The following is an 11807-nucleotide window of genomic DNA, read 5'->3' on the forward strand; positions in this document are numbered from 1 at the left end:
TGTGTGTGTTTGCGTGCGTGCTCCCAGATGTTTGACTGGATCAGCCACAACAAGGAAGTGTTCCTGCAGAGCCACACAGAGATTGGCCGAGGATACCAGCATGCCGTGGAGCTGCAGACTCAACACAACCACTTTGCCATGAACTCCATGGTAGCTAATGTCATCAGAGCCATAATTCTCACGCTGATGTCACCGTAGATCACTTACAGCAGAGATAAGAAGCGGTTGCTGTTAGGATCAACACACAGCCATGCTCTGTGCGAGCTAACCTGTTTATCTGCCCAGAGTGTTAATTACACTCAGAATATAGCAACGTTGTTAAATTAGCTTATGTTGTTTGGAGAAGCAGACAGGAGGAGACAGGGAAGCTAAGCTATGTACTGCTGTGGACATGGGTAGCGGCTATAGGTCCAAGCTATGTTTAGAATATTTTCAGTATTTACCTTGAGGTCAGACAGCCATTTTTGACATATATACAGTATATTTACATATACATACTGTATGTCTATACTGTAAGCCACCAGACTCCTTTTGACCAAAACAGTAATTTGACCTCACAGAACACGGGAGTTGCTTGTCTACTGCTGCCTCAACCGGTTAGTTTGTGTATGTTCTTCAAACTATTCCTTTAACTTAATAAAGCTGCATTGAAGGTCAATGAGAATAAATCTTTAAGATTTAGAAAAAACACAACTATAGCAGAGAAAACACACAAGAAATAATATGACATAATTTATCTATTTTTATCAAATTTAACCTTCTAAATTAAAAAGAAAGTAACTGCTGGATTGTGTTGTGACAAAATTAAAAAATAAAGAGTTTTATTGAAGCAACTAGCTAACAGCACTGTTTCTACGTACCAATGACAGTAGTACCAACAGGACCAGCATGTCTGTCTTTCTTTCCCCAGAACGCCTACGTAAATATCAACAGAATCATGTCGGTGGCGAGCCGCCTGGCAGAGGCCGGTCACTACGCTTCCACGCAGATAAAACAGATCTCGAGTCAGCTGGACCAGGACTGGAAAAGTTTCGCTGCTGCACTTGACGAGCGCTCCACCATCCTCGCCATGTCGTCTGTCTTTCACCAGAAGGCCGAACAGGTGAGATCAGTAGAAAAAAGTCTACCCAGACGTCTTTGAGCAGAACTTTTCAACTGAATAAATCTGTACCCAGCTAGAATTAGGTGGAAACTAGTTTTGCATTGCCAGACCTTCCTCCACAGTGCTGCGGAAGAGGGTTTGGCGGGTCCAAACAACATTCTGGGATGGGAGAGAAACGTGCTCTGGTTTATTGGCGTTTTTATAAACGCGCAAAACACCGGGAAAAGCCGCGGCCCCTTTGCAAAATAGCCTCGGGTAGGAACTTGTTTTGGTGTGTTCGTTCAGAAGTTGTTTTAGTTGTGCAACAGAAACCTCAGATTGGACAGATAGTCTAGCTAGCTGTCTGGGTTTACCCTGCAGAGATCTGAGGACCAGGTAACCATAGTCCTCAGATTGGACAGATAGTCTAGCTAGCTGTCTGGATTTACCCTGCAGAGACCTGAGGACCAGGTCACCATAGTCCTCAGAAAATCGTCCCGAGTTTAAAATTACAACACAAAGAATGAGGATTGTCCAAAAATATTTGACTAATATTTGAATATTTTACTAAGTGGGAACATAGCGATCATGTTTGTGGGAGAAATGTCAATACCCTCTCCTCTTAAACTGGACTTCCTCTTCATTTTCTGCCTTAGTGGAAAAGCTGTTCCACACACTGTGAGACTGCATGTACTTGGTTGCTGATTTGGCAACTATTTGATCTAGGAATCTATCTGCTGCAGACACATGTCCAGAATGTTAAATGTAAATGGAACATTTTTTGTGTCTGATTATATTTAATAGATCAAACTGCTCTACTGCTGATTCTTGGAAGGTTGACATGGCAACAGATGGGACTTGTTTGATTCCTGCTGGGCCCTTGACATTAGCCACAACACATTTTGAGAGAGCTGGAGATGAGAGAGAGAGAGAGAGAGAGAGAGAGAGAGAGAGAGAGGTCAGAGCAGAGAAGGGATTGGCTGAGATTTAGAAAGAGCCTGATGAAAAACAGAGAAACAATAACGTGTCAGGATGAAAGATGAAACAGAAGATGGGGAAAGAGACAAACGCGAAAGAAATTTGGCAAGACTACAGAGAGAATAAACATTAGTGTGTGAAAAACAAGAGAGATTTAAAGAGAGAGAGGTAAATGCTGTCTTCATTCACTAAAATGTACAAAACAATAAATGTGTGTCCGTGTTGCTTCCTCAGTTCCTGTCGGAGGTGGAGGCCTGGTGTAAAGTCTGCAGTGAGGGGGGGTTACCGTCCGAGATGCAGGAGTTGGAAATCGCCATCCACCGCCACCAGAGCCTGTACGAGCAGGTGACCCAGGCTTACACGGAGGTAAACCAACAGCACAGCGTTGACAACTATGCGTCGGTCAACGTACAACACAAGCTCTGTTGCTCTGGTGGGTCGTACGTCAATCAAATTGACTGCAGAGGCGTTTTCTTTCCTGGTTCGGTTGAAACACGCACCAGAATCACAGCCTCATATTCTGACCAAAATCTAAGTATGACGATGTCTGGCTAGATTCCGAGTACTGACCCGATACTAGTGTGTCATTTCTTTTTTTTTCACGTTCTAACAGCTGTAAACTACTATCCCTGTATGGATGTGATTTATTTCTTTGTTGTCAGTTGAAAGTCTTTGTAAAATATCAACAAACACAAACAATGAATGCCATAGAACTTTCTTTTACTGTCCAGTTTGAAAGTCATTCAGTACAGAAAAAGAACATATTATTGTATTGCTATCTCGACCTGATGCACAAGACACAAATTAAACTGTAAGCAGAAGCTTGTCTTGTTTGATGTGAACTGGTAACAATGAGTTACAACATCACGTTCTCTGTTCTGTGTCTACAAACATCTTTTGATTGCTTAAAAGCAGAGAAGATGGAGTTGCAGCTGTCTCTGCCAGGCGTGTGTGTGTGTGTGTGTGTGTGTGTGTGTGTGTGTGTGTGTGTGTGTGTGTGTGTGTGTGTAGTGGCGTGTGCTGAAGCTGCTCTTTGCTTGGATGCTTTAAAGTGCTCATATTATGCTGTCTGGCTTTTTTTGTTTTCCTTTATTGTGTTATATATTTTTTGCATGTTATAGGTTTACAAAGTGAAAAAGCCCAAAGTCCACCCCAAAGGGGCCATCTCCAACAGAAAACACTGCTCACAAACTGCTCCAAACTTCTCTATTGTAGTCCAGCCTTTACTTCTGTGACAAACGTGCATCACTGTGTAACACATGTTATAATGCTCGCCTAGCTGCTAGCATGGGACGCCCTCATAGTTTGCTTCTGACTGGCTAGTAGTCCTTACCTAGCTACTGTGCATGTGCGACTCCCAACAAAGACGGAATAGAAGTGTGATGCCTTGATGTTGAAGGTATACAAGTTGGCAGGACGGTCTGAAATGTCTTTTGCTGTAAGTTTTGTTGGTAAATGTAAGATGTTCGAGTTACACACTTTATATCAGAAACAAGGAAATTAATTTGACCCTTCTCACTGAGAGAGTGAGAGTGTTCTCACTCTCAGTGGCTCTCAGAGTGCACGTGGGACTGCCGGGATTATCGAGAGTAATGAAAATGTGATATGGGGCCCCGGCTGTCAATCCATATCTTCCAGTCACGCGGAACCCTGATTGGTCCGGGCCCAATTGCAACCGCGTACCCTGCTTACAGATAGTTACGCATCTGTGTTAAGGCCCTGACGCGTCAACCAGATTATCGGCCGTCGGAAAGTCCGGCGAGGTCCGTGACTTGGGTCTGTTCGGTGTGTTCCGTGTTGTTGTTCGTCAAAGGGGCCGTCGGCCTGACATGCTGTTTTAGTGCTGCCTTTTGCAGTCGCTTCAATGTTCATTTTGTTCATTAAAAGAATGTCGGAAATGATTTCCTTTCATTTGTTTCAAATTCAACAAGCAATTTGAATACTGAACTCAGGGGTTAGCAGTACCAGAGTTATCTACACGCTAATTTCAACTGAAAATACTGAGCTGAGTACACTTAAATATCTGTTTAATTTTCGCTAGTTATCTCAACATTCAACAATGTTATCCGCATATTTCCCTCATATTATGCAGTCCTAATTTGTACAGAGCCTTTCAACAGCAGGCAAGTCAAAGTGCTTTACTTGAGACATGAAGACGCTAAGACGAGATTAAAAAAAAGAAAAGAAATACAAGGCGACATAAAAGACACACAGGGCTCACTTCTTGCAGAAAGAACACCAGGGTCAGTGCTTGTGTGTGTCGTAGAGGTTTCAACGGTGTGTTTTCATGTATTATTTAGCAGTGAAATGCTGATTTGGAAAGTATATACAGTATCTGTGTCAGAGAGGAGAGAAGATCAACACTGAGCAGAGGAGAAGCAGAATACGCTTCAACTTAAAACAAAAAACATTTTTCTTTGTAAAAAGTAAAAGGTTTACTCTTTGCATCTGTGTACTTTAGTCCTGTCTTCATCAACCTGTTGCGTCTAATCTTTCCGTGACCTGTCTGTGTTTTCAGGTGAGTCAGGACGGCAAAGCCCTATTGGATGTCCTCCAGAGGCCTCTCAGTCCCGGCAACTCTGATTCGCTGACAGCCTCTGCCAATTACTCCAAAGCGGTGAGTGCCATTGTGTTCCTTTGCGGGGAGTTAAAGCTTCCTCTGCTAGCCAATTACAAAAGAGAGGCAGCTTTTTATATTTATTCGAAATGGGAAAAAAATGTATTCAAAATGTCACTGTCTAGCTAATGTTTGTGTTATTTTTCGCAGGTTCACTGCATCCTGGATGTGGTTCACGAGGTTCTCCACCATCAGCGGCGCCTGGAGAATATTTGGCAGCATCGGAAGGTCCGACTGCACCAGAGACTGCAGCTGTGTGTGTTCCAGCAAGACGTCCAGCAGGTACACACACACACACACACACACACACACACACACACACAAACGTCATATGATGGATGATTCAATATCATATACTGTATATGTATATGTATTATTATGCATGCATCACAGTGTGTACGAATTTTACAAACAATTCCAAATTATATTACCTGGTCAAGAATTAGCATTGGGTTTAGTCATTTGCTTTTGTTACTGTTGATATAGCATGTTTTTCCTGAGACGCATACAAGCCTGCACACACAGAAAGCAAGTGAAATTAAAACAGTAGAAGTGTGTTATTAAGAGAGAAGTGGGACTATCTTGTTGATATTGAATGTAAACTTTGGTTTATCCATTATGACTTTTTGTGAACTGGGAAAACAAAACAATATTCTAACATTTATTTCAGTTTTGAGTTTACTGAAAGGGGTTTGTTAGAGCCCGCAAGGTGAGAGAAATAAGTCAAACCCCAGGGGAGCATGTAATCTGGTAAATCAGCATGCGATCAAGTGAACAGATGTGCGAGTGATAAACTTTGCTTCGTAAAACTAATGAGAATTACAACACGTCCATTCATCTGTGCTTCTCCTCCCAGCTAAACAGTGTGTAATGGGAACATTCCTCTAGTACCACTGTTCATATTTCACAGATGAACAGACTATGTGGTTTCGGGGAGGTGTCTGCCCAGTTTCCTGGAGGTTTTTGGAGATATTCAGGAGCTCAAAATGTAATCTCACAGCTATGTTTTATAAAGGCTATTTTTAACCTGCAGAGTGAATCATCAGTGGGGAAGGAGGGGGTTTATTACTTTCCTTTGTGTGATTGTGGGTCAGACAGTAATGTAGTTGGAATGGTACAACCAATTACCACTGGCATTACTGAAACCTGTGGAATCTCAGTAAAAAGTACACTCTCTAAAGAGTTTTCCCCCCTAAAGTTATGAAGGATAAATACAGTAACAAGTAATGCTTGGCGGTATGACAAAAAATCTGTACCTGTACTGTACTGTATTTTTAGTTTCACAATGTATCACAGTATTTCTTTTTTGGACCTTATAAGAGGTTTACAGTGGCTTTTTCTACTGTCAGGATTAAATAGAAAATTAAAAACATGATTTTCGGCAGTGTAATTTTGTGAATGAGTGAATTAGTAAATTATTAGTGTTACAATTGTTGTGTGCCATGGTGTTTCACCTTGTGAGTTTCTCTAGTGCTCTTTGCTGCAAACAATGTGTACAAATAACACCTCTCTCTTCAGAACTCTGTTGAAGTCAGCTTTTATATATATATTATATATATATATATATATATATATATATATATATATATATATATATATATATATATATATATATATACACACAAACAAACTAACACACACACATGCAAATTGAAATTCAAGAATGTGGATGCCGAACGGGCGCCGTGCAAACATTTATACATGACCCAAGAGAGAGTGTGAGAGAGCTTTAAAAGAGAAAGAGAGAGAGAGAGAGAGAGAGAGAGAGAGAGAGAGAGAGAGTGAGAGAGAATAGTGTGTGAAGAAGAGTAGGTTATAAATTCATTGAAAACAGAGCTTTGCCAACTGTACTGGTCATGCATCAGCTTCTATGAGACCCCAGAGAGAGACACGGAGACACACACAGCGGGCGAGAGACATGCCCAGAAAATGAGAAAAGGAGCAAGTGAGAGAGTCTGCTCATACCAATAGTCTGTAAATCATTGAAAACAAGGATATTGCAACCAGAGTTGAGGATGTATGTGACCCCAGAGAGGAAGAGGCAGAGATGCAGAAGTTAATGCTGAAAGAGAACATATTAGGTGTGTAGTTTTATTTGGCAGTTTTAGCTTCACATTGAAACAAAGCTGCAGTAAGCACGCTTCAGTTTAAGTGTGCCGTGACCTTTCGCTGACCTCTTTGTGGCTCCAGCTGGACTGACTACACTACACTGATGTCATGTATTACAGCATCCATGTTCTATCAAGGCCCCCAAAAAAAACAGTGTTTTAAGATGTCAGTGGTGGAAGAAGTACTCCGATGAACCAATGTGCAAGTAGTGAAGTTAGGGTAGTTCATTCCCATTGTTCCATACCCATGAGTCACAAGATAAATCTCAGGCGTTGTAGGACGATTGGAAGGAGAAGGAGAAAAGAAGGAAAAAAAGGTTCTGATTGACACATTTCTTTTAATTGTTGACTCTAAGTGAAATGTTGAATAGTCTAATCTTTTTGGGATTTGAACAGTTATTTAAATTAAACCTGGAAGGTTTCGAGGGAAAAGTCCAATCCAAATGTTTTGATTCACAGATTTCTATTAAAGCTATAATGCGTAGTTTCTGTTTCCCCTATGAGGATTTCTAAGTAATGACAACAAAACTGTATGTGTGTCTACGTAATTCAAGCCTTCCGGATTGTGCACCACCCCTCCTCCATGCAGTTGCTAGTAACCAAGGAGGACACGGAGGATTAAAAACAAAAATATGGACTCTTCAGAAGAAGTCACTATCTTCACTCGGGTTTCTGTGCGTGAAAGTCGCCACAGTCGTCTAAACACAGTCATACTGAGAAATACAGAGAGAGCTGTGTGGCGCTGATAGTCTTAATCAGCTTTGTAGCAACTCATTTGGCAACGGCTTGAATATAACGGACATTTATTAATATAAAAAAGGTATACATTAAAGTTTTTAACATTTTTGCCATTCATTGATTTAGGATTAGAGGGGGATTAGGGTTAAGTGATGAGAAAGTTATTTCCATAATTTCCCCCGCCTCGTCCAATGACTAGGCAGTTAGATGGGAAATCAAAGGTATATGCACTGGCTGGCTACAGAGTAGCTTAAACAGAGAGCTCAACACACAGGGTGAAAAGAGGAGCTTAAACAATGTGCAGTACGACAAAAAGATGGTGTTTTTTGAAAATTAAACCATGTTAACCTATTCTGGTACAACCTCTAAATACAATTATGAACCTGAAAATGATCATAATATGAGCTCTTTAAAATAACTGTTTATTTTCTGGCAGAAAATACTACAAAACAAAGAATTTAGTCATCCAAAGTCACAGAACTAAGAGTTGATACTACAATTTGAGATATAATTCCTGGAAAAAGTGCCACCAAAGTAGCAAATAATAAACAATAAAGCAAGGGATGATGTTCACATCACCGAATATTTAACATCCTGTTCTTCTCAGCTGCAGTGACCTCAATTTCCCATGCAGATCACAAATGTTTCATCTGTTCCATTCTTAGTTAATGAGGTTTGGGATCATTTTGTACTGCTGATCTGTGTGTACACTGTCAAAAATAATAAATAAAGGGTGCAGCCCCAGGAACATGAGGTGACCCTTTAATCCTGAGATGTGAAGTCGATCTGTGTGTTCTCTCTCCCCCAGGTGATGGACTGGATAGAAAACCACGGCGAGGCTTTCCTCAGCAAACACACTGGCGTTGGGAAATCCCTTCACAGAGCCCGAGCCCTGCAGAAAAGACACGACGACTTTGAAGATGTTGCTCAGGTGAGTCCAAGGGCGTCATTTTGGGTTCAACATTGGGAGGGGGGCGGGTGTTGAGATGTCCATTTTCTGAGTGAAATTGAAATTTTAAAAGTGAAACACTTCATTGCCTGCCTTCTTGTGTACTTTTCTGCAACAATTTGTGCCTTTTCTGCATCCATTTATGGTGCAATTGTCTTTGTTTATGTAAAGGAAATAATAGTTTTTTTTAGGGGCGGTTGCACTGGTTGTAACCCCCCCCCCAACTTCCCTGTAAATTATGCCCATGGGTGAGCATGTCTGTCCACATGGGCAAGTATTTTCCGGGCTCTCATTTACAGTACCATCATAACATAGACGAAAGAAGGCCCTCCTACCATTAACAATTTGGTTAGTTTTTATCAAATTGTTTATTTGCTTGCCTTGCAAACATCTGTAAGTCATCTTCCTTGATTAATCCCAAATTTTGAAAACCACCATGCCTGGTGGCGGCAGGAAGCATGAATACATGCCTCTATGAATACATGCAACCATTTATGGTCACAAGCCTTTCCTGAATGATCTGCAGAAGATGTTATCCATTCCTGAATTTCAGTGCTACAGTATATCACATAAGAAATGCTGGAGCTGGAACTGGAGGTTTTGGTCCTAAAAGATGAAAACAAAACAAAGAAACATGTTGAAGCTCTTAGTAGAGATTTCATTGAAATGTGACTTGAGAATGTGGCTTGGTTTCAAAGTCAGTGCTGCAATAGACATGGTTTAAACATTGGCCATTTAATAAAAATAGATACTGTAATATAGAATGAAGGCCATTGAGCCCTATAAGTTCTACAACATTTGCTGTTCAGCAACACTGTCAGTAAGTCCTGCTTTAATCTCTCATTGCCAGACCTATCTCCACAGCGCTGTTGAATAAGGTCTGGCTCCTCCACACACATCCAGGATAGGAGAAAAAACACACTTTGCATTTCTTTAAGCCAATCAATTGACCATCACTTTTTTTGGGCGGCGCTAAGCTTGAGATATAACGACAATAGCTCTGCAAAATAGTCTCGGGAAAGAACTTGAAAAAAATGTGACACACAATACAAAAGAAGGTAACTGTTGACACAATACAGCAATGTCGATCTATTTAAATGAGCTGGATACATGATTAAAAGTCATTCGCTCTTTCCAGTGTATCTTCGTCCACAGCAATCCCACCAATTGGCCCCGAAACGTCCCAGTTAGAGAGTAAATTCTTTGTAAGTCCTTACAATTATTCCCCAAAAGAACCAAGCAGGACGTCCTTGTTACATGATTCAAATGTTCTTAAAAATTGTTTTGTTAGCTACTCACTAAAAATCCATTTTCAGTGCGTAGCTTGCTAGCTTGAAGTTTGTTGTTTCCCGAAACAAACAGTTTTGCAAGTGTCTTTGATCCAGACTAGTCCTGCTTAAAGAAGCACACACAGAGTTTACAGAAACGTGTAGATACAACTGGAGCCTTGAGGGGCCTTGAAGTGGATTAACAGTGGTAAAAGTGTGTGATGGTTTTCTCTATTGAAATGGTCTGATTGGATTTGTTTCAAAGTCAAGTACCCTGATACCAGTTGTGTGTGTGTGTGCGTGCGTGTGTGTGTTTCAGATTATTGCTTTAAAGACTCAGGGCCCTATTTTAACAATCTAAGCGCACAACGTGAAGCGCGTGGCGCCAGATGCGTTCAAATCCACTTTTTAGTTTGACTGCGAAAAAAAAGGGTCTGCGCGCCGGGTGCAAAGTTCAAAAGCGGTTTACTTTTGGATTACTTAATCATAGGCGTGTTTTGGGCGTACCATGCCATAAACCAATCCAGGGCTGTAGTACTCGAGTCCGGACTTTTTTTATGGTCTCAGACTTGTCTCGGACTCGCTGGTATTTGTACTCGGACTTGTGTCGGTCTCGGCCAGTGGTATTGCCAAACATGGCTTTTAGTCTCAACCCAGTCCAAGTGTCTTTACTATGTTGATAATAATATTGGAGTGAAAGTGAAACACAGTTTAGGCGGGGATGTTGTTTGGTTTTTCACAAGTTTAGGCAGCTAGCTAACGCTACGCCAAAGTTTGCTAACGTTAGCGTAACAGCGTTAGCCTAGCCTACTAGCGTTAGGTAAATATTACGACTGTCTTCGGAGTTTCCTATATCTGCGTCCACGTTGTCAATATAAGTCCTGTGGCGTTAGTGCTCTTTTTGTACCGTAATTTTATTGAAGGAAATATTAAGCTTTGCTCCTATGAGATGCGTGGGTTTTTGTAGTTAGCCTGTATGTATGCTAGCGGACATTAGCTAAAGTTGCTGTGCCAGCCAGCAACTTCGCCAGTAGAGTTTCGGTCAGCTAACCATGACAATCAACCTCTGCTGCTAAAAATAGTCAACCTGCATTGATGTTTGAAATGGAGACACACATATTGTGGCTTTTGAAGGATACAACGGTATACAAGTACTTGTAATGTTGAGTGTAGTGTCAGAAATGGTTCTTGGCTCCAGCTCCTTGAGTGCAGTGCGTGTGCGTGCGCGTGTGTGTGTGTGTGTGTGTGTGTCCCAACCTGCTCTTTCCCTAAAAAACTTCCTGATGGATTTATTTTATTCTTTGTCTCAAATTAAAAGAACATTTTAAATTGCACTTACATACACAACATTAATAGTAATAATAATATATATAATTTTATTCAGTCCCACAGGATTTATTCTATCCATCATCTTATTTTGTTCTTCCAGATGCTTTAATGGCAGATTTTATCTATTTATTTCTTGGTTTATTTGTTTTGTTCAATGTTGTCCTTTCTGATTTGCTTTCATTCCTGTATTAAAAAGTCAGATTTGATCTTCTGTAGAACATTCAGGTGACGGGGAGGATCCTGTTTTCCTGTCCTCTCCCTGCTAAAATTCTCACCTTGAACCAAACCAGTCATGCAGTTATGAGTATTAATCTTGTGTAAAGTATTGAATAATCTTTATATTTTGTTTAATCCCTCTAAATTGGGAAATATCCAGACTGTGAACTTGCACCCAACTTCATATTCTTGAATAATTGGGATCATTTTTTTTTAACAACTCTAGCGCCACACCCTCCAACCTCCAGTCTCATATTTCAGATGCAATATAATTTATGAAGTGAAAAATAATCCGGTAATACTCTTTTATACTTACCAGAATAGGCAGACACTAATCCATTTTGTCCAACTGATGAATGCTGAGAGCTTTAACGCTCAGACAGGATTTATTTCCTTTTTCGGCGAAGATAGAGGTAGAAAAGGGAAAACTCCTGCTGTGATTTACAGAAACTGGAATTAACATTTCAATATAATGTGATCCAACTCTGTGTGTGTGTGTGTGTGTGTGTGTGTGTGTGTGTGT

The 11807-nt window shown here is 40.7% G+C and overlaps 1 protein-coding gene across 3 annotated transcripts in view; it reads left to right on the forward strand.

The window, feature by feature from the left end:
* The window catches only part of kalrna (kalirin RhoGEF kinase a), a 179480-nt gene that overhangs the window by 76309 nt on the left and 91364 nt on the right, over positions 1-11807 (forward strand). For all 3 annotated transcript variants that reach the window (XM_032515387.1, XM_032515389.1, XM_032515388.1), the window contains exons 9-14: positions 26-150; positions 911-1102; positions 2294-2425; positions 4578-4676; positions 4827-4958; positions 8331-8453. In XM_032515387.1, coding sequence (XP_032371278.1) covers positions 26-150; positions 911-1102; positions 2294-2425; positions 4578-4676; positions 4827-4958; positions 8331-8453 — 803 coding nt within the window. The remainder of the gene's footprint in view (positions 1-25; positions 151-910; positions 1103-2293; positions 2426-4577; positions 4677-4826; positions 4959-8330; positions 8454-11807) is intronic.

The sequence above is a fragment of the Etheostoma spectabile genome, chromosome 5, assembly GCF_008692095.1.
Source record: "Etheostoma spectabile isolate EspeVRDwgs_2016 chromosome 5, UIUC_Espe_1.0, whole genome shotgun sequence".
Taxonomy (NCBI): Eukaryota; Metazoa; Chordata; class Actinopteri; order Perciformes; family Percidae; genus Etheostoma; species Etheostoma spectabile.